The sequence below is a fragment of the Numenius arquata genome, chromosome 17 (genome assembly GCF_964106895.1).
Source record: "Numenius arquata chromosome 17, bNumArq3.hap1.1, whole genome shotgun sequence".
Lineage (NCBI taxonomy): Eukaryota > Metazoa > Chordata > Aves > Charadriiformes > Scolopacidae > Numenius > Numenius arquata.
The window spans coordinates 380,487-403,934 of NC_133592.1; the positions used below are offsets into that span (position 1 = coordinate 380,487).

General features: G+C 37.1%; 1 protein-coding gene across 2 annotated transcripts in view; it reads left to right on the forward strand.

Annotated features, from left to right (window-relative positions):
* The first annotated feature begins 3,402 nt into the window (after positions 1-3,402).
* The window catches only part of HELZ (helicase with zinc finger), a 70,049-nt gene continuing 50,003 nt past the window's right edge, over positions 3,403-23,448 (forward strand). For both annotated transcript variants that reach the window (XM_074160040.1, XM_074160041.1), the window contains exons 1-10: positions 3,403-3,612; positions 5,427-5,463; positions 8,888-9,012; positions 11,497-11,553; positions 12,385-12,433; positions 12,864-12,939; positions 15,683-15,881; positions 16,981-17,088; positions 17,411-17,708; positions 20,120-20,387. In XM_074160040.1, the coding sequence (XP_074016141.1) occupies positions 3,403-3,612; positions 5,427-5,463; positions 8,888-9,012; positions 11,497-11,553; positions 12,385-12,433; positions 12,864-12,939; positions 15,683-15,881; positions 16,981-17,088; positions 17,411-17,708; positions 20,120-20,387 (1,427 nt within the window). The remainder of the gene's footprint in view (positions 3,613-5,426; positions 5,464-8,887; positions 9,013-11,496; positions 11,554-12,384; positions 12,434-12,863; positions 12,940-15,682; positions 15,882-16,980; positions 17,089-17,410; positions 17,709-20,119; positions 20,388-23,448) is intronic.

Sequence of the window (23,448 nt, forward strand, 5' to 3'; positions counted from 1 at the left end):
CTAGAATTTGAGTTCACGATGTTCTCTCCTCCTATACTGATTTTTGAAGTTGGACTCATCAGACTGTGGAATAATTCTTCAAAAGCGTCCTGTGCACCGAGCAGGAGTAGTGTTCACTTGGAAATAAATGACCATGTAGATCACATTGTTTATTGCTCTTCTTCCTCAAACTGTCCCTTCTGCCTTTCCCAGCCCTCTCTGCAGTTCTGGAGAGGAAATGTGCAGTTCTATTTGGAGATTAGATTTTAGTTACTTTTTTCATCTTTGTTTACAAAAGGAGACATATTCATTAGGATTATTAAGCATGAAAGTGATTGGTTGTACGGAAAAAAGAAAAAAATCCCTCACAGTTCATTGAAACAAACACCGAGGTTTAGGTCATGCCAGTTAGAATTAGCCAGATCTTTTATATGATACTTTGTGCAAGTTAAGCTGAGCACAACGTGGCCTTCAAAGAAATGAAGATCAGTAAGTCTTCTCCTACCACAGTGTTTTGGAAGTACAAAGCCAGGGCTAGACCTCTGGATTAGCCAGCGAGGAAGAGTTGTATAAACTTCTGAATGTGCTCTAGTCAATGTGATGCTTACGGTCACATCAGGTGGAATTCACAGGCACTGTATTTAAATAATTTACTTTGGTGCATAAATCGGGAGTCTTTCTGTAGGCAGGTGGTGCTGCTGTGAGATGATTCAAAGCTCAGAAATGCTTTCAGCTGATCACTGATAATAAAGGCTCTGTTGATAAGACATTGTGCCTGTATTTCTAAGGAAGGGTTGCCTGTTTTGGATGTGTAACTTCAGATAGTGGGAATATCCCTGTTTACTGTTCCTTCAAAATTCTGAAGATGCATTCAACTTTGTCATTAGAATAAATTGTTTCTCAAATTTGAATTTAGAATTCTTTTGGCATGCAGTTCTCCAGGCCTTTTTGAGAAAATGAATAATCCTGACATTTGTTTCATTACGTGCTTAGTATTTTAATCTCAGTTTTACAGACAGAAAAAGTGAAGTGCATAAGTAATTTGTTCAGTTTTGCAAAGAGAGTTTGGAATATAGTGCAGACCTTGTGACGCTTTAGCTGTCAATTCTAATTGTAATATTTTCTACTGTTGGCATTAATGTAGAAATTCCAGTTTTACATTTGAAATTTTTGAAAATAAACATTTATGGAATTCAAAATAGATTTCCTTTGACAAGCGTCTCCATTCCTTGGCTGTTAATATTTTAACTATTCTGAAATAATTTTAAATATGGGTAGGTCAGGAACTACAATAGTCTGGATTTTAAGAAAGCATGGTTGTAATTCACATTCACATCTTGATTGCTAATTTAGGCACAGCCTAAAACTAGGGGCATGGGTTTTTAAAGAGCCAGAGAGAAGAGTCGAGTGCCTCCAAGGAGCAGTTTAGAGCACCTGGATTGGAGTCTGAAGTAGATGGTGCAAATACCCAATAAATGTGTGTGTTTGTGTCTGCAAATGGAATTGAAATGAAATGTGAGAAATGAAATATCGTTTGCCATATGTTGTCCGCATACTGTTTTTCTTTGTTATGATTAGATTTTTTTTAAAAACAAATTTCACTGCAGTGGCTCCTTATCTATCATTGTGTCCCATGTGCTGTGACTTCAGTGGGTTTTTTAATTACACTCTGAAATACTGATAGTGTGACTCAGTTTATCCCAGTTATCCAAACAGCCTGGTCCTGCCTTCTCTTAACTCCACTTAACTTAATCCACGGGTTTTTCTTTAGGGTCAGTGATGTCCTCTGGAATGCTCCCCTAAATCTTCAAGTTAGCCAAAGAAAATGGGTGGCCTTTTGAGTATCATAGGCCACTGCTGGGCCCCTCAGACAGGCTAGTTCAATATTTATCAAAATAGCCAGCATAAGACAACTGATAAATAAAAGTGTTCTTCCTTTCTGCGGTGCCATGTTGGAGGGAAGGGCAGGATTATGTAGCTTTCAAATGCCTGTCAGCTCTGCGGGCCAGGTCTCTTCCGATGGGGTCTGTGTATAAACAGTTCTTCGGGAATAAACACACAGAAGCTCTGCTGAGACTTTTGGTCAAAGTAATGTTGGTTATACGTCAGCCAGGAAGTGAGGAAATCAAAAGTACAGCAGAGTTCATGAAATCCTCTCTTTTCAGTCCCTTAGGAGGAAAACAGAATGTACATGAGAAAAACATCAATTAACTATTGTGTTACTATTGAAGCAAATCCTAGATTTGTAAAATTCACTGTGGCCTGAAATGTTAGTGAAATGGAAATCAGTGTAATTTTTGGTTGTATCTAGAAAGAATCCTTGCATGAACAGCTTAAGAATACCTAACATTTATATAATTGAAAATATGTGCTTAGGTGGTCCGGCTGAGTGTCTTTAATGTTAATAGAATTACTCCATGAATGAACTGACTCATATGTATGGAAATGCAAAACCTACTTGCCTGTTCATAGTCTCATTGGAAATGGGGACTTATTTTTAGCGGAAAAAGAAATATCTGGATGAACGAGGTGGTATTTTGAAAGGTCATTGTTAAGAAAGAGGCGTATGTCACAGATTTGTGTCAGGGTGACTGCAAAATATTCACGCTTGTGTTCTTTCATTTTTGGGAAGATACATTGTTGTACATAAGAAATTTTTATATAAACGTTGTAAAACGGAAGGTGGTTTAAGTCAAGTTTATTGACAGATAATGTTGTCTGTCTTGTATACAGATTTTTATCACAGCTGTTTCATTTCCTCCCCCCTAAAAGTTTAAAAACTTTGGAAGTTCTGCACAAAGGTGTTGGTGTGGCAGGAGTGTCTAGGCTTTCTCACACATAAATGGAAATAAACCAAGAGAAGGAAGAGACAAGTGGTTTCCTGTTGACCTTCATTTTTTTTCTCATTCATCCTTGTCCATCGCCACTGGGTTTCATGCAGCCGGAGGGAGCGGCTCCTTCCCCTGAGTGTAGGTGAAGTGCTCCGAAGGGAGAGGAGTCACGGAGCAAGTGGCTGTAGGCCTGGAGAAGGAGCGGTTGGTGGATGAGTTGTGTTACCTCCACAGCAAAGCTGGTGTTGCCAGTGAGGACCCAAAAGCCTTTATGTAGCAAAGTGCTTAAATCCACCCTGACTTTAAAATTTGAAACCAGTACTTAGATTCTTAAAATCAGTCGCGGGCTTAAATAGCTTCTTGAATTGGAATCAAAACCGAGAGCTAGGAGCGATGGAGGAAAGACTGGGAAGAGGTCACTTAGCAAGAAAGCTTGGGATAGGAAATGCGACTGGCATCAAACAAAAGGGATGTGACACAGCACCTTGAGATGGGAATGGAAGTTGGTTGGCAAGTTGTCACTGCCATTATACAGCTAACCAACGTTTTATCGTCCCCTCTGCCCCCACTCTAGGATTTCTGTCCCTGAGTCATGGCAGACAGAAGACCAGAGAAGTCATGTGAACAAGCATGTGAATCTCTTAAGCAGCAGGATTATGAAGTGGCAGTGAAGCATTGCACAGAGGCTCTCCTTTCCCTCAGCCAGTACCCCCCAGCTCACCTCCCGGAGCCATGCCAGGCACAAATCGACCGCATCAAAATCGAGACTCTTCTGTATAGAATTGCTTCCTTTTTACAACTTGTGAGTGTGACTCTTTACTAGTATGTGGTGAACTGGAAAGAGCAATCAAATATCTCATACTGTCAAGATTTAAATAAAATTCTGAATTTTCCTGTGATTGGCATGGTGGTTTGCCACAGAATCCCACTTGCTAAAGCATAAATGAGGCTTCTGTGTTGTAGTTTTCTCTGATCTGTTCATTTTCAGGATTGAGACCTCTAGTTTCGGTCTGAATCACAGTTCTGTAAAAGAATGAGGAAAAATACTTAAAAAAAAAATAAATTCTTTAAAATATTCTCCAGGAAGGCAAAATATCTGATTTAGGGTATGTGTGTTTGTACAGTTTTGCTCAATTACATACCAAAGTACGTTATCTTTAAAGAGTATGAAATTAAGGTTGCAAATCTAACCACTCAAAAACCAAAGTTAAGAAACGCCATAATTCAGGCATCCAGTTCGTACCTAATTTAGCTCCATTTGCATAGGTCTTTAAATACCTGATCATATAGTAGTTTTCCATTCCTAGGCTAGAGCATGTCTGATGAAAGATGTAACTTTTAGCCTCTGGCAGATTTTTAATGGAAATGTGAAAACTGAGGTGTTTGTAAAGGTTTGTAAGTAAATGCAAGGCAAGAGGCGTAATCCTGAATGACAGGTGATGCCATTGCCCAATTCCTGTCCTTCCCTTAAAGCATCAGAGACCTTCACTTTCTTAAAGGAAAGGACGTTACACTGCTTACGAATAAACTTATAACCTGCTTAATGCACCTACATTTTTCCTTACCTTTCTGTTTTGGAAATGTTATTACAGATTTACAGGGGCCTTGTCCACCCCAAATGTTCATGTATTGGGTATGAACAGTTTCATCCTAACTAGAAAAAGTTTGGCCAAGTTGTAAAACTTTGGTGGGCAGCGTTAAGATAAATCTTGCCCATCTGATTAGGGAGCATTTTTAAGCATTCTTTAAATAGATAGCTGAATTGGACTGTTCAGAGTGCAAAATAAGAATTGGGAAAGTTCTTAAAATAAGACATGACCTATCTTATGGCTTCTCGGGGGAAGAGGTTCAGAAATAACGAAGGTTATTTTTTTGAAATGGAAGTTGTGTTGCTACAGACTTGACTTCTCAAAATTATTTATGTAGTCCAATGTGCAGATAGGTGCTTAGCAGCATTTAGTACATTTCTGATCTGGATGTCTTTGAAAATCCTGTGAGGCACCTATCTGGATGTTCATCATAGTGAAATTATTGCAGTAAGTCTTCAGGGGCTTTGGAAAAATACTCATAATCAAAACCTTCCTATTAAGGACTTGCATTATGTAGATATTTGAAGGCTTATAAGTTTAAAAAAAAAAAAAGGGGGGGGGGGAAAGAAAAACCTCCAAATTTTTCTTCTTGTTTTACTAAACGAAGTAATTTTTAAAATCACCACTGATAAGACAGTAAAATAAAATATGTACTTTACAAATTTCAACAGCACCATATTAGCGCAAGTCTAAAAAAAGAAAATTACAATGCCTAGAAAAGAAAGTTCAGTTTTCGTATTTTTTCCTAGGTGTTGTGAGCCACCTACAGACACATAGAAAATGTATACCTGTGCCCATTCATGTTCCTCTTTCAAATTGTTCATTTGCTGGGAATTTGAGGAGCCAGCATTCTAAGAATTAATTAAATTATATTTGACATGTGACAGATGTTCTTTACATGTTCCACCTAGGAAAAGACAAAGTAATGGATTCTAAAAAGTTTTAAGAAACTTGTAATTCAAACATGTAGTTGTTTATGCTAACTGGAATAATGACATTTTTAAACTTTTCATGTTTTACCTTTCAGAAAAAGTATGGGCAAGCAGATGAAGACTGTAGGCATGGTATGCTTATTTCATTTTTTATTACATAGTGTTATAAATTGCAATCAGTTGCCTGAATTTTTAAAACTGATGCCCAGATTTGTTAGTTTGCTAACAATGCTCTTCTTTCCCGGTTAAAATTATGTATCTGCTTTATAGTACTTTTTCTACTTTGTTATTTTGGTTTGGTTTTTTTGTTTGTTTGTTTGTTGTTGTTGTTTAGACCTCACTGTTTTGTAACTTGTGTTCAGGTACCAGAACTGAAATGCATGTCTTTGGTACAGTGGTGCTATTTGGCTAATAGACATTTTAGTCTACAAATGTAGGATGAATTGATAGTGTTAGGGTTCTTGTGAAAATAAAGACAGCTGATTGTTCTGTCTCTTTTCCTAGGGACATGGTGAATATTTTGGTTTGCATTTTGGGACTTGATTCAGAGAAAATCAAGATGATGTACTTACATTTATTCCTATTTGTTAAAGCTTCTGAATGTGCATATGTCACATTGAAGTTGAGCCTTTCATGTTTCACTGCCTTATTCAGTCAGCGTATTTTTAAAGGAATTAGCCATCCTTCCTAATGTTCTGTTACTCATGTATAATGCAAGTGGTTCAAAACTCTCTGAGAACTCTTGGAGTTTGGTAAGTGTTGGAACGGAATTTGTCAGTTAGATTTGGAAAGAAAAGGTGGGTAGAGCCCACCTTTCAAGTTTTAGTTCCATAACTACTCTTGAATTTTAAAGGAAATTCCTTCAAAGCGCAGTTTTGTTACACAGACTGTGTGATACTATTCTGACATTCCTGTGCTAGCAATGACAATCTTTAAATTGTTCCTTTCTGGTTTTGTGGGGTTCTGGGGGGGGTGTGGGGTTTTTCTTATTTGTTTGGGGTTTTTTTAATCTATTTGCTTTCACTGATACTCAAGTCATAGTCTGGGGAATTTGTGGGGCTCTGAATCAGAATCAGAATCAGAATCGTAGTGGTTGGAAGGGACCTCAGAGATCATCGAGTCTCCTTGTGAAGGTCCGTAAAACATGACTAAGAAAAGTAAGCTTGCTTTCTGTAGGTGTAAAATTAAAGTTTAATAAATTTAAAAAGGCTGAACATCGCTTAATCAGTACCATTCTTAAAATAGTCTGGATTTTTTTTTAAAGCTGCTTCTTTTAACTCTTGATATATGTCAAGGGTGTAATATTCTGACTAATCTCACAGTTGTCTTTCATGGTGGCAAGTAAAAGCAAGAGCGACACATGGAAAGATGAATGATGGTTAAAGGAGGTAGGAGGGAGAATGCTGTTTAATGAATAGTATTCTCATTGATGAGGTCTGATGGGTTTGTCATAGGGGTAGATGGCTGACATTCATCTGTGAAACCTTTTCTTGGTATAGGTGTCAGTTATCAGTATCTCAATGGAACTGTAAACTATTTTTCATCTCTCAGTGGAAGGGTATAGAAGTGGGTGGAAATAGGAGCACTGATCACTGTTTTTTTTTAAGTAGAGAAAACAGCTTTCAAATGTGTATTAGTAACAAAGAAATAGTGTCCAGTTTAGTGTTAATTTCCTTAATTCATGCCAACATGTTTCCAGATCTAAAACTGAGAACATTTTTCAACTTCTTAATGCCATATTTATGCATGTATATAAAAACGGTGTGTGTGTATGTTTGTATACACCCCTTCTTCCCCTTCCCCCCCATATTTTTATGAATATATGAATGAACTATTTGGCTGTGGTTCCCTGTTATGTGCTGTTGTCAGTTGTAGCCCAAGGTCTGACAGTTTAGGGTATCTGCATTTATGAACCTGAAAGGTCTTTGTTTTAGTTTTGTGTTTGAAATATCCTCGGGAATAAACAATCTTGTACTTACAAGCATAAGGACTACCTCATACTCACACTTCTTGATACTCACAATTTTTTTTAGTAGACAAAGCTTTATTCAAGCTGCTGTTCTGTCTTTTTTCAAGACTTGACATGTTGCATACCTATGACAGTGTTTTATTATAACCTGAATGATAAGTACATTTTGGAATAGCTGGAGAAATAGATGTTCTTTATAGTACACATACAAGGAATGATGATAACTTAAAATCTGTTACATTATTCCACAAATCTTTACCAAAAGATACTGGTTAATGTGTTGTAACTACTTATGTACAACTGTGTGTTTTAGCTTGGTGATACTATGCAGTTAATGATATGAAATATCATAATTGGACACCTAATCTTTGAGGTTAAAATAGCAAACTGTCAGACATGTTAAAGCTATTTCTGGCACTGCTTCTTCTGATTTGGGAAGTAGGCTTTATTTTTGGAAATGTGGTCAGTATCATAGTGGTGAATTCAGACTAATCTTTGAGGCACTTTAAACAGGATTTAGTAACCATTTAATTTTGAAGAGATGTGCAGTGGTTTTTATGTAAATGTTTTATGGGACTATTTTTTCTTTAGTCTTTCTTGCAATTTCTGTTAACAATGTGAACGTGTGTTGAGTGAGGAGTTTTGATTTGTTATTCTAAAATGTAGTCCTGAAGTTGTGGTGAATGTGAAATTCCTGTTAGCACTAACAGGAGCTGTTTGCATCTGCATGAGGAGCAGTATAAACACGGATGTGGATGTTGCCTGCAATAACAGTAGTTATATATTATAATTTCACAATTTAAACAACTGCCCAGCCTTCTTTTCAACTCGCACGCTTAGCTTAGTAGCTTTTTAGACACTCTGGCATTTCATTTTCTGGACAGGTAATATATATGATTAAGTGTTATTCCTGCTTGTCTGAAGCACGTCTATATGGTGAAATAAATCCTTTCACTATTGGAAGTGTCAATGGAGGTGTCTGTTTGGCTGGCTATCGGATCCAGTGCTAGAAAGCATTAGGAAAGTTGTCTGTTACATGGAGCCTGTAAATTTCTGGACTCAAACAATCGTTTCTATATCCTGCACTTTACAGCGTAAGTGAATAAAAGCCCTTTTAAAGTCGCAGGCATTGACCACGAGGAGGTTAGCTATATTTGGAAACGCCAGGGCATGCTTTTTGTGAGCATGAATGGATCTTCCTGAGCATGTTTGTGTTACTGAGGGGTTGTTGGTTGCTATTTTTTTTTTTTTTTTACCCTTTCTGTGAAGAGGAGGTCCTTTGTGTCTGTGTTGGATATTTGAATTTACCCTTCCCACATTTAATTTTTGTCTATTTTAGCATGTAAACATTACAATCTTTTTTGAGCTCATGTACAACATCTCTTAGATGGTGAGAGACAAGTTTCAATTTAATATTAGACAAGAACGAGTAATGCTTCCTTTACATCCAAGACTTGTCTTTGCAAGAAACCATGGATTCAACCCAAGTTTCAGACATTATTTTCATGTTAAAAGTGAAGGGGAACTGTGTATAATTTATTTAAATGTGACTGTGCTGAGGCTAATGGCTGCTGGTTTGTGTTGCAGTGCTGGGAGAGGGGCTGGCCAAGGGCGATGGATCTTTCCGTGCAGTGCTCTGCTGCATGCATCTTAAAGGGAAGCTGCAAATTGTGTCTAATGTTCTTTCTAAATCACTGATGGGTGAATCACTGGTAAGTGGGTTTTCTGTGATCTACATAAATTAAAAAACAGTTTTGTATTTCTGTTTTTTTTTAATGTGTTTAATAACAAACATCTGAACATATATTTGACTGGCAGGTTGCAACAAAAATGATTTATATGAAAAAGACAAAGATAAATATATGGGGACACGTATGTAATCAGGATAGCTAGGCTGTTGCATTACCAGTGTTTCAGAGTTGTTATGATTGTGAAAAGTGTTTTCGTTCTTGGCTATGAATCCTCAGGGAACGCGGAATAATTTGCGCACTGGTGGGATTTAATAGAACGATGTGAGTCTCAAACTTTTGCTTAGTTTTTTTAAATTGCACCTGACGCCATTTTGTATGCACTTCAGGAAGTTTAGCCATCAAAGCAGAAAATTTATTGATAGGACTTTTAAATAACTGGCCCATGATAAATTTTAAGACAGCATGAAGCCTTGCATTTCAAGATAAAGACAATGATAAAGCTTCTGTTTTGCCCTTGAACTGTCAAAACTTGTAAAGATGCTTTTAACCCCATCCATGTAGCTGTTCTGACTCTTATGTGACGACTCATACGGGGAAAATTGGGGACATATATAAGTCTCCAAAGGATAGTATCCTTTTTATTTCTGTAATCTAGATTAAATAGTGTGCAGTTCATCACCATGAACTGCTGGTGATGGTAAATCCGGAACCATGGCCATAGCACAGACAAGAGCAGCTCTGGTCAGACCCCGAGGAACGCGTAAGCGACATCAGAAACTGTTGTAAGAGAGCCTGTTAGTTTGAAATTGGATCACGTCTCCTATATCTTGGTACCTAATTAATCAGTAGATTGTTTTTGAGAGGGAGCTGTATTTGTCTGGTATATATCCTGAATTCCACCCGCCCTGCACCAGCCATTGGCTATTGTTACATAAAGAAAAGGTTTTTTCCTTTGTTTGGCTGGTGTTTCCTAATGAAAAAAATATTTCATCGAGAAGTTCCTGGTGAGGTCGAAGGAAACTTGCCTTCAGAAAAAAATAGTAAAATAGCCACAAGCTCTTTATTGCAGGAAATGTACAGTGCCCTTGTTTTGAGCTATTGTGCAAATAAAGGTGGCTTCATATGTAATTCCAGAGGGTCGTCCCAAAGCAGGATTTGAGAAGTTTTTACAAGCTTTAGGTTGTTAGATACAGTTGTTTTCAGTAGGAATATTAAAATCAGCAGCTGATTTACTGACTTGTGCCATTGTCTGAGAGAAGAAATGAAACAAAGTTTTGGAATTAATTTATTGAGGAGTTGGAATCCATTTGTTTTCCTCCCCAGTGACATAAGAGAATGATTCTTGGTAACTTTTTTTTGAAACTTGGTAATTTTTATGCTCTAATACAGTTGAGCTCAACAGGTTCAATTTGCAGCCTTTCTGGTGAAGAAGTGAAAAATCACGTTGAAAAAAGCGGAAGTGTGAAAATTGTTGAATGTGTAAGTTTTCAGCAAAAAGAGTAATTTCTGCAGCTCAGTGGCACAGTCAAAACATGGAGAAGTCCAACAAATGTAGTAGCACTTAATTAAATTTCTGTAAGAGATTATTGCAATAAAAACTGCAAGTTTGGGTTCCTTTAATCAAAGTTTTGACTTACTTGAGTGTGAAATTATTACATTTAGCTATATATTTCAGATAAATTCAATTTTGAAAGATTTTTGCTTTGGGTGTAATTGAATATGCAGTTATTTTTAGTTATGTGGCTAATCTTTGCTTTTTAGTGGAAGCTCCAAAAGTTACATAGTCTACATCAGAGCAGAGAGAGTTATGAAACTGTAGAAATTGGTCATCTGTAAAGTAGATCCTTAAGAAGAAATTAATCCATCACCACAGCAGCAATGGCAGTTTATGATATTGATTCCTTTGGAGCTGAAGTGTTTCAGTAAATACCGCGTGTGGCTCACATGTTGTGTTTCTCATTAGCAGTGTACAAAGTGCTCGCTGAAGACAGTGCATGTTGCTGTCCCTGTTTGCAGATGGGACACTGAGGCATGGGGAGGTGAGGTGACTGAGGTCACCCAGTCAGCCAAGCTGTAATGGCACATAGATCTCCTGAGTCCTTTTCCATTGGGCTGTTCTGCCTCCAAGGCTGCTGTGTGTGTAGAGTTCTGTTCTGGAGAAGAGCAATCAATAAATACTGAAGCTATTAATATTTGTCTTGAGTGGCAGCTAAACTTCATAACCAATATTTTCCCCCCAAGTTGTTCTGCATACGCTCTCCTGCATTGTCCTGTAGTGATACTTGCTGTAAGCCTAATGCAGTTTTTGGCCAGTTTAAAATTCCCTTTTTCACCGTAATGTTTGTTATGTAGTATGTCATTTCAAATTGTGCATTGTAAGTCAAACTCATTTTTCCCTCTTGCCCTTCTCCTTGGAGGTTGTGTGGAGGGAAACGCTTTGTTGCAGTGGTTTAATGCGTGTGAAGGTTTATGTGTTTGATGTATTCGTATTCTTTCTCCCCCCAGAACGGGATGGTAACTAAAGATCTGACACGACTGAAAACACTTCTTGCTGAAACAGAGGTAATAATGAGCATATTACTGGGAAAATAATGAGCAGTAGCTGAAAACAGCTGAAGGGCTTGTGTTCATGTGTCCCAGAAGATTCGGGGTCACTGTGAATGTACTGGTTCAAACATTATTGTTTCCATTGGTCTGTCCGTCTTTACCACCTACCTATTCAGGAGCCTTTCATCGCAATCTTGCACGATGTATGAGAAGATAGAGAAAGATGCTCATAGATTGTTGACTTTCTTGAAGTAGCCAGTAGAAAGAATTTATTTATTGTTTTTTTTCTCTGTTGGAAATGACTCTGAAGTAATAAACGTGACTTAAGAAATTGGTCAAAAAATATAAATGCCCCCTCAGTCACCTCTTTTTGTATTAGAGGTTGATCTGTCATGTCTATATTGGTTGAACTGCCACTTCTTTTTTGTTTTTTTTTTTTTTTTTCTTCTTATGCTTTGTCGTTGATTTGGCTGTAATTTTTAATGTAGATTCAAAGCTGAAATAGATCTCAATACAGTTTAGAATTTTGGCCTTTTAAAAACTTTACTGTAGTCCACATTAAACCAATGTCAGGGTGGAACTTGGTCTTGTAAAAGTCTCTAAAATTTTCTTCTAACAATGAGTGGACTCAGTGTTCCTGTCAGAATTCCTTTTATCAATGACTGCAGTCCAGTTGTTAGGTTAATATGAAATTCATGTTTGTGACTGGAACTAATTTCAGATTTCTGATTAACATTCTTGTATTACTTATTCTAAAACACATTTTGACAGAAAGAAAACAAGGCAGTTCTTGTTGTGAAATTGTTTTGTTTCCCTTATAACTGTGTTTTTATTATATGATTGTAGGCAGCTGGTAAAGTACCATCAGGATATCATGTAGAAGATTTAGAAGAAGGTATGTAACTCAATTCTAAAGCTACTTTATTTTGTAATGAGAAGACTTGGATTCTGCTGAATGCTCAGCTCTGCATAGTAGTCAAAAAGCAATAAAGGAGCTTGAGTATTGTGATGAGCCCTGGGGATTGAGGTAGAATTATCTCATCATTGACTAAATTTGGAGGCAGAAGTCGCTATTTATTGGTCAAAGTGCTGTATCAGAGCCTGCTCTGTTCTGAAAATTGTTTGAAACTTGTCTTCACAGCCTTTGTAGCTTTGTTCTAAATGAACTTGTTAAGGATTGAAAATTAATTTTTGGTGGATAATTTTGCTTGTGTACAAATACACTTTGGGTTGGTGTTCAGAAATATGGTTCCCTGGACAGTTACTGTCTGACTTGGAAATACTTGGCAATTTGAAAAGTAACCAAAGTTTTGACTACTCTGCAGGATCCCGGGATGGCTGGCAGTTCCGCCCTCCACCCAGGGGAGTCACAAGCAGTGAGGAATATACGCTATGTAAAAGGTAAAGTCATTGCTTTATACCAACATTGTCCAAGGGGATCATAAGGTTTCCTCTTTTATTTAGCTGCTGACAGAATGATTAAGAGGTCAGGAAAATGAAAGTGCATGTTACAACAGGAGTAGATTCGTTCACAGATTTTTGGAAGAGTCAGTTTACACGAATGCACCTCAGTTTATAAAATGGAATCACTAGCTCCATTCTCATAAGAGAGTGGTTTGAGGACCGTTTTTCTAGTGTCAGGTCAGCTTCTGTCTTTTTCCCCTACCTTTTCTGATTTGTATAATTTCAGAGATGTGAAAAGTTCCCACAGAAAACAGTGTTAGCCAACTGAAGTATGGTAAAGTGTGCTTTGGCAGCAGATAGGGTGTATGCCTTCAGATAAATGAGCTTTGTCTTTGGATAAAGAAAAAAAAGTTTGTAGAATTTCCCCCTGGATCTCATTATTTTCATTTTGCATAAGATCAAATACACAGAAGTGAATTTGCTTGCTGAAGACCCTTTCTGCCTTGTCTTTCAGTCCACTAGTCGGTACTGCCTGTAGTTAACGTAAAGCTGTATTAATGTATATGGGAAGGAACCATCATTATGTGCTTGATTCTGCCATATATGTAACTGATGCAAATAAGTTGTTTTAAAAACGTGAGCAGGAATCTGACCTGCTTTTAAAATGACATGACTGTATTCCTGAATTTGGGCTACTTTTGGCATGATTTTACAGACATGTTAAATCTTAGCAACTCTTGTTTACTTGTATCATATCTGGTGCATATTCAGCATTTTTTAAAAAGCTGATATTTACAGTTTTTAGCTTGTGATGATTTTCTGTTGAGTTGCGTCTATACCATGTTTCCAACCATTGCTCTGAAACATTTTTTTTCCACTGAAGCTGTAATTAGCTTTAGCACACTGTTAACCCTTACAGCGAGAAGGATGTGCCTTACTCAGCAAATCCATATGAACAGTGTAATTCTGACCATGGACTAAAGATTTTAGTTCCTTATGAGGAGGCAGTTACAGGTACTGAATATGAATTTTTGAAGCTGTGGTTTATTTTTCCCCTGTGTACCATAGAGCAAGTAGGAATACAGCATATTTGTTCTAGATAATGAAGCTATGGAATTGCAGGAGGTATTAAATAAGAAACTAAAAATGAGGGGAAAAAAGTGTCTGTTAAAAATATGAACAATGAGAACTTGGAAAAATTGCATAACGATGACAAATTTTAAAGTAACATGCTTTCTTTTTAAATAATGAAAAGGAAAACCACTTGATTTTTAAATCTGCTCTGTAGCTAATGAGAACAGGTCACCATGTGCTTTTGCTGTATTTACTCTGGGCCATGAAAATCATAATTGTACTTTAGCATTCTAAAGTACATACTAAATCAAATTATAACCACTGATACAAGTGTGGCCTAGATATCCAGGTACTTTTGCTGCAAGTTTTTCATGTCATAGTCAGGTGTCAATTGTTTTTGTCACATAGCTCAAAGTTTAAATTTTAATTCACATTACATAGTACATTTGCTATGGAAGGTTATTCAGTCACTGATCCCCTTCTGCTGTCTTCATCAATGTATTAACTTCGTCTTGGTGTATCCTTTCTTTTTTACAGCAGCTCATCACTGTAGGAAGAGATTCTTTATATAAGTACATACATAGATATCCACATGAAATTCAAATACGGTTACGTTTACAGAGTTTCTAGAAACTTAATATCCCGACAGAGATCAACCCGCCTGGCTTTATTTATAAGAAATGTGATGCTTACATTAACTCTATAATCTCCTTATGCAAAACAAACAAACCAACCAACCTCCTGGCCTGCTGTTTATTCTATATATCCAATACTTTTTTAGTACCTTCAGAATTTACCGACACACCCTCCCCCCGCCATTTTATTCTTCATTTTGTCATCCATTCTTTTAGTGCTTTAGTTTTGAAAAATAATGCTACTGTCTTGTGTTTTATAATTTTAATACAATATTTAATTATAAAAATAGTTCCCAGATTATGAGAATGTTTGCCCACACTTGCAATGAATTCTGAGAACTCAAATGATTAAATTGTATACAGGCATTTGGAATATCACTATTTTTGATGCATCAGCACATGCCATTAAATGAAAAATGTACTTTAACAAATCCTTAACCTCTGCAAAAATAGATCCTTTTAGACTGATACACTCTTTACAAATCATCTCTCATTTTTTGAGAGATGATTTCTGTGTAGGTGTATTTAGTAGAAAGGACCATGTGATGTCACTGTTGCTCCAGGAAAAACTGCTGAATGAGTATTTATCAGCTAATAATGTAACTGTTGGAGGAAATTTGCTATATCTACCCTTTGCCCCTGATTAACAGTGTTTTATTCATATTAATACAGTGCCTAGTCATTTCAGGGATGGTCCATGATCTCATTGTGTTAATTGCTGTACAAACACTTGATTCTTTCTTCTTTGAAGCTGGAAAATTCTTAAGAAGACTTGTGTCCCTCTATGTTTCAAAGATATTTAATATACTTTTCTGGACTTTGCAGTAAGAGAAGCTGCTGCCTCTCTTATGAAATGCTGCGTACGTGTATATATTTCCAAATTAGTTCACATCGACCCAACTGCCTTTAGTTCTATGAGAAAGACTTAAAAGAATGTCCTTCTAGCTTTAAAAGTAAAATTTTGATAAATTTCTTTTTTTAATTGGAGACCGAAAAGTTCAAGGCATAATCGTTTTTCCTATTTTATGTAGATTTTTAGAGCAAGGGATCTGCAGGTACGGTGCACAGTGTACTTCAGCACATTCCCAGGAAGAACTAACAGAATGGCAAAAACGATATGCTTCCCGCTTGATCAGATTAAAACAGCAGAAGGAAAACAAACAATGTTCGGGCAGTTATATGGAAACCTTGATTGAGAAATGGATGAATTCGTTATCTCCTGAGAAAGTGGTAAGGAAAATGTACTACTTCCCTATGTACTCATATTTAAAACTAACAGATGAGCCTGTTTTTGGCCCTTACTATCAGAGCTGGTCGAATTACTCCTTACCAAGAAATTGTCCAACCAATTTGCTCCTCTTTCCATCCTGCCCTATGTCTTCTTCCAAAGATACCAGAGACTTAGGCTGATTTCTGCAAATGTACTCATTCTTTCAGAAATTCAGTAGAGTTTGTGAATTACAGTTTATGGGTTAATGGCAGCTTGTTCATTTTGCATATTTACCATTCCCAGTGCAGGATGGGTCGGCCAAGTCTCATGGTATTGTTCCTGTTCCTTGACTAGATGGCAGAACTTTTTAAACTGGAGTACAACAAATGGCGAAGCTTTCACAACTTACTAGAGAATACTCTTGTTTGTGCACAGCTCCTTTTCTTTGCCTGCAGCTGCAGAAGAACAGCCAATCCCCCAAACGTTCAAAAAAGTTTGAATACCGCAGAGTGCGGGGTATAGATATGATCAAACTTTGCAGCTGTTTGGAATTTCAAAGAATGCTTTTGCGGCATTCGACCAGCTCTACTTACCACTGACCCTAAGGAGTTTTCGGTCCATCTATTGTTGATTAAAATCTGGGAAGAGTGGACTTTATGCAAAATGCACTAATGAGTAGAAAGCCTGATTCTAGTTTCCTGGTGTCTCTAGTAGTCTCATTGATGTCAGTAAGATCTGGGGTCTTCTGGAAATGCAGTCTTTGGGCCTCATTGTCACATCCTTCTTTCCAAATGGAATCCTTTTCTACTTTAAACATTTACAATTAAGTTGGCTTTTGAAAATCAAGTCCTGTGGTTAATTGTCCTTAAATGGACAATTCTTTGCTTACACGGTATGATCTAGTAGATTTGGCTTCCTTGTCTCTCCGAATTAGCACATATTTTCATTAATTCCTGTGCAGGCCTTGCATCAATTCTGCATAATCTAGGGAACCATTCTTTCCACTTTCTGTTAAAAAATCCTACATTTTCTGTTAAAAAATACTACCTTTTCCTGAGTGTTTTTATTTTGATTCTGTCTGTAGAAGTTTAATGTTATCTTCTTTTTCTTTTAATCTAGCTTAGTGAAAGTGTAGAAGGAGTGAGAGTAGAACATAATCCTGAGCTATCGGTAACTGTCACCACCAAAAAGTCTCATCAGACATGGACGTTTGCTCTCACGTGTAAGGTAGGACTACTTATCTTTTGAAAGTGAGTCAATAATAACTAGAATGCAGCCCACAGCTTTCTGCAGTTAAGATATCAATTGCATAGTTCTTTTTAAAATGGAGAAACTTCCTAGCACCATCCCTTCTCTCTCTCTTTTCCCAGCAGCTCTGGTGATTGTGTATCGACTGCCTGGGTTTCTGGAAAGCAGGCAGGACTTGAACCTGCTCTGAGAAGTTGAGAGTTCATATGAGCTCTCATTATCTGATTGCAAATGAAGATATTCCTGAATAATTTCAGTTTTCCAATATACTGTCATTTCAACCTCTGCATTTTTTTTATAGCCTGCAAGAATGCTGTATCGAGTGGCATTGCTTTATGATGCCCATCGTCCACATTTTAGTATCGTTGCAATATCTGCTGGAGACGGCACTACCCAGGTATCACAAGAAGTTCCAGAAAACTGTCAGGAATGGATAGGAGGAAAGATGGTCCAGAATGGAATAGATCACTATATATACAAAGTCAGTATAGCCTTTAACACAGAAATCTTTGGAACTTTTCGCCAAACTGTTGTGTTTGATTTTGGATTAGAACCAGTCCTCATGCAACGAGTAATGATTGATGCTGCTTCAACTGAAGGTAATGTAATAAAATTTTTTTTTCAATAGTGGAAATCTTTCATGCCGTCTCTTTCCTTTCCATGTTTCTGGGCAGAACAGCACCTATATCAACACTGGTGAATGTCTTGTGCTCTATGCTATATTCATTGTATATATGAGTATAAATAGTGGACAAAAGCTTCAGAGGGTGTAAATAAGGCAGATAACTGGAGTTTGACTATTACTCTGTGTTGGGATATGGCTCCTAAATCTTGTCAGAATGCTGGGAATTTTTAGTTTGGTATGTGTCTGAAGGCGTCACTGGAAGTTCATGTATGTTTATGTTCTTATAATAATTTTGTATTGATGAAAATGTTAAGCACATAGAAGAAGGTCAGTAGAGAGAGGAAGTGTTTCTGTACAAGAATATACCTGGTAATTCATTCATTAATTAAAGCAGACTATCTGAGAAGTTGATTTTTTTTTTTCCCCCTTGCTATATCTGACTAGAGTTGTCAAAGGCAAGAGGCAAAATATAGGCTTGTAATTCAAGTATACCCCAGGTGCGAGTCACTTGAGCGTGTTTATAATCCTCCTCCAAATCCAGATTGGAAGGGACCTTAAACCCCACCCAGTGCCACCCCCTGCCCTGGTAAGGGACACCTCCCACCAGACCAGGTTGCTCCAAGCCCCTTGAACCCCTCCAGGGATGGGGCAGCCACAGCTTCTCTGGGCAACCTCACCACCCTTGCAGTTAAGAATTTAGTCCTAATATCTAATCTAAGTTAACCCTGTTTCAGTTTAAAACCTATGCTGGATGTGTGTCCGTTTCCATTTTTTTTCTTTTCCTTTTGGTGTGTATGGGCTGGGATCTCACAGAAGTTCTTTTCAAACAGAAAGCTGCCTGAGGTCTCTACATTTCCATGTAATTCAGGACCCTGTCTAGATAACTAGGCAGGAAAGAAAGGTCAACATTAAAATATTCCAGTGGAGGAGCCTCCATTATGCATTTTAAAATCTTTATTTGCTGTGGAAAAAGAGAACTAAGAGAAGTTTTCTGTGCACTGAGAATGTACAAAATGCTCTTTACTAAAGCATGTATATGCAGTCTGTGCCAGGAACTGTTTATGTCAGGCTTCCAGTGGAAACCTCTCCAGTGCTGGGAACTAAATGGCTGTGTTTCAAGCAAACAGGAACTCAGTCCCAACGTCATTACCAAGCTTTAGTGATCTGAGGTATTAGTACCAGAGAGAGCCTCATTTATGGTGAGATGTTTTGAACACAGAAATCACATGAATATGGACTTGCCATACAACTGTAGCTACTCATATGGTTCAGGCTTGAGGTAGATATTTAAATGTGGCTTCTTAGTGAACACACTTAGGCAATTAGCCAGTAAGATAAGCTATAGTCAAAGTCAAGCTGAACTGAGATTTCTTTTGCTAAAAAGCTGTTTTCCTTCCATTTAGAATAAAGATAGTCAAGATGATGTTCAGTATTTAATTTGAATTGGAAAATGTCTTTTTGTACATTTTTTCAGCGTTGGTGTGATATCCTGGATACCTATCTTACATCTTACTCAGAGATAATATGTTAAGATATCATAGCTTCACTATAAATGTCAAATATTTTCAGCTCTGCAATTTAACTGCAGTTCTGTTAACTGCTGCGCTGTTGTCATAGTGGTTTTGTGGTGTTAGTGGATATATTTTGGGTGGCTGTAGACAGTGCTTGGTCTTAAGTTTCTCATTTTAGCTCAGTGGTCCCTGAAATTAGGGTATACTGAAAAATTAATTTCTTCTTAATTTTCTAACTTTATATCATGTTAGGTTGCATTTTCAAAGTTTTTCCTAGCAAACTAACTCTAGCTATGTGTAATGCAATTGTCTGCAGAATACACTTATTACAGGAGTGTAGAATTTTTTTAAAGGCTTTCACAATGTTGAAAATATAATGATTTCTTACCAGCTAGCTCATCAACTTGTTTTATTACCTTCTACATTTTATAGTGTATATTGTAGGGTTCTTCACTGCTTTATATTTTTGAAATGAGATGATGTTGCAGTTAGGCTTTGAAAGCATATTGTGACACCAAGTCCTTCAAAGTCACTTGCAATTATTAAAATAAAAGTGCTTTCCTTGTTTGTCTGTATTCATTCTATTTCCTATCTGTAGAATAGTTCATTTTCTGAAACTGCTTGAGAGCCTGTTTGCTCTCTGCGTACATCTGAAAAATAGAGATGGTAATTACTAGCAGTGAACTTACTAAAGCTGTTCTAGGCAGAGGAGGTTCTTACCTGCATTTAGTTTGTTATCTCTCATGGGATTATTTTTAGTAGTGTTTGGGGTTTTTTGTGTGTTTTGTTTTGGTTTGTTTTTTTTTTTAAATAAAACCCAAACACATACAGAGTTTGAACTTAACTCCTTTCCCTGTTATGTGTCTACATCCAGATCTTGAATACCTGATGCATGCACGGCAACAGCTACTAACCACAGCTAAGCGTTGGGATTCTACTTCTAAGACTATTGTAGAATTTGAGCCTAATGAAACTACTGAATTGGAGAAGAGCCTTCTTACCAGATACCAAATCCCTCTCTCTGCTGACCAGCTATTTACACAATCTGTGCTGGACAAATCATTGACCAAGACCAACTATCAGTCACGGCTACATGACCTCCTTTATATTGAGGAAATAGCACAGTATAAGGAAGTTAGCAAGTAAGTGATACCTTTATAAAAATACTCCTTAGATATTTATTGCTGATCTATTAGAATGAGGATGGCAACCTTTTTCATTAAACCCACATGATTAGTTAAGATAGTAAGTCTTCCTGGTTCTTGGAAATGAAGTTGAATATGAGCCTGGAAATAGTAACTTGTGATAAAGGTCACTAGCACTTAACAAATGTAATTTACTGATACTCATTTAAAAGAAATTGTATGTTTCAGTCTATGCTTATGACTGGAGGCACTAAACAGCTGTTGTACAATGTTTTGTTAATGTCTGGATAATTATTTTTCTTTATAGATTTTGGCTCTATACAAAAATATACTAATAGTAGGAGTCATATTTTTGTTCCTTGTTGTAGATTATAGTAAAGTAATATGTGAAGTCTTTGTATAAAAGGCCTTGGAGGAGTGTAAAATATTTTTTTTTCTTTTTTTAAGAAAAATGGTGAATTGTGCATGGATCAAACTGATCTTATAATGATGTGGCAGCTGACTTTATTATCTTTATTCCCCAAATAGTCTGAAAAACAGCTTCTGAATTAAAGTTCCTAATAAAAGGCATTTTTTGTTTGTTTTGTTCTGTAATACCTCTAGGTATTATGTACATATTACCCAGCTGGATTTACTGCATGAACAAGTACAGAATTAGTAGAGAGATGTGAACTTCCCATGCATAGATTCTCACAGGGCCTTTTTTGCTGTAGTTTGATATTTGCGGTTAAAAATTTTGCCTGCGTTCCTGTGGTATGAAAGCGTTTTAAAGTGGTCCACTACTCAGAATGGATAGTCAAAAAGGATTAACTTCCCTTTAACCTAATTTGGTAGCCAATTTAGTTCTACCAATTACTTAAATTCCAAACCAGAAATGTGTTTTTAAGACAGAACCACTCCTGGAGCTACAGAGGTTCAGCTGACTCACCCCTCTGGAATTTAGGAAGAAAATACTATGAGTAGCTGTATTCCTAATACTTTTAAAGCAGAAAAATGGTTCCATATCTCTTCTGTATCTCAGATGAAGGGCAGCGTATTTGAACTATTTTCTTCATATCTTTCCTTGCTGCTGCGCTCTGCTCTTTAGCTGGAATCTGACATTCGAGGGACTCATGCTTGAACGCTGTTTTCAGCATACAGAAATGTTCTCCACCATACATATTTATAATCAGGTTGACTTTTCTAAAACAAAAGTGGATTTAAAGTAAACATTATGAAATACGATATAAAAGTAAACAGTATTTTTACTGAGTGAATTTTCACAGTGAGAATTACACTCCCATGCCTCGTAGGAAACCAAAGAGCAGCAGGCCTGTAGAAATGAAAGGATAAGAAGTGTATTCTGTGTGTAATGCTTACCCTTCGGACAATTTGGTGCAACGATAAGTTCTGCTCTTCTTTTTCTATCTAGTAGATGAATAAAAGGAAGTTTTAATAATGTCCTTGAAGTCATCTGTTTTGATAGTGTTGATGACAGAAATATTCTTTTGATCTTGTAGCTGACCCACTTTATTGCAACAAGGCTCAAACTAGCACACTTTTCTGATCCTCTATGGCTGAGATCACACACTTGCTATTCTCTAGTGAAGCGTCAGGGTTGCAGCAAGCCTAGAAATGGGCCCAGAAACACAAACGCGAGTGGGTTGTGATACCTCTGAAGTGGTGCCACGAGTGGGGATGTTGATGAGCTGCTGCTCTCTGATGGGTTGTGTATGTGTAGCGTAGAACTAGTGGGGTTGTCAACGTGGTCTCTTATGAGAAGGCACCAGTGTCTGCAGTTCAGATTGGAGGGAATTGTTGGTTTTTAAGAATGTTGATGATTTCTCACTTTCTAGGAAAACACTGTTTCAGACTTATCATAGGATCGTCTGAGTGGAACTGCTGAAAAGTATTGGATGATGGTTGTGGTGGCTTTAAAAAGTCTTGAACTCGGTTATAAGGGAGTTCATTCTGGATAGCCTCAGAGAGCTTTACTTTTGAAACATGTTCATTCTCGTATTTCAAGAGGCATTCATAAAAGTTACTCCACATGAGTACATCATAAAATAGAGTAATAAAGGTTAGAATAAAGGAGCCCCTGCTGTCTAATTTCCAAATGCAAACATACTCTATAAGAAAACACTAAACAACGTTCTGATGTTGGTACCAGTTTGGTTTTGCAAAGATTTGCCCTACATACATCTGTTGATAGTTTTAAAACTCTTCCCTTTATGTCTTGCACATTCAAAGGAAAAACAGCCTATAATTGTTAGAGTGGCTAGAACTTCCTGTGCACTGTCTTGTACGAGCATGAAATTGTCTGAGGGGACACATAGCTCCTTCCATGCAGTACACTCCTGCTACCAGAATTACAGAGCAGATTTGTCCTCAAGGCTGTGAAAACCTGTAACACTGGCTTTGATGGAAAATAAATTTGCTGTTGTCATTATGGTTGGACTCGGTGATCTCAGAGGTCCTTTCCAACCGTGACGATTCTGTGAGTCTGCTACTGTGTCTTACCTGTATCACTAGATAGGTAGGTGTCACACTGCGCAGCCCCTCTGAGCTCTGCGTGTGCCAGTGTAAGAGGAAATGAGCTGAATATACTTGTAAGAAAGTGTTAGATGAGCTTTGTTTAGAATGTGTTTATTTGCCTTTTGGGAATTTATTATTTGCATTGGTACTGGAGTGATTAATCATTTATGAAGTCTTTCTATAATTTTTGTGGTTTTGAATATGAACAACAGGCTTTTTTTTAGCTAGTTTTATTAACACTGCCATTAGGCTGGGATTTTGCAGTGTCTAGGAGGAAATGTAAGGTTTAGTTTGTTTGATTTGTGTAAGCCTGACTGAAAACTTTATTTTGTATAAATTTGCAAAGCAAAGGTGAGGAATGGATGAAAGAAGCAACTTTTGATTTTTTTTTAAAAAAATCTATAATCAGTGGAGGATTTTGTAGTTTAACAGTTTGCCAGAAGGTGTCAGCTTACTCAATAGAATTTGCTTGGTAATCTCTAAACTTTAGATTCCCTTTACCACAGTAGATTCCGTTTAGTTGTTTATAAAGACATTCACTTGT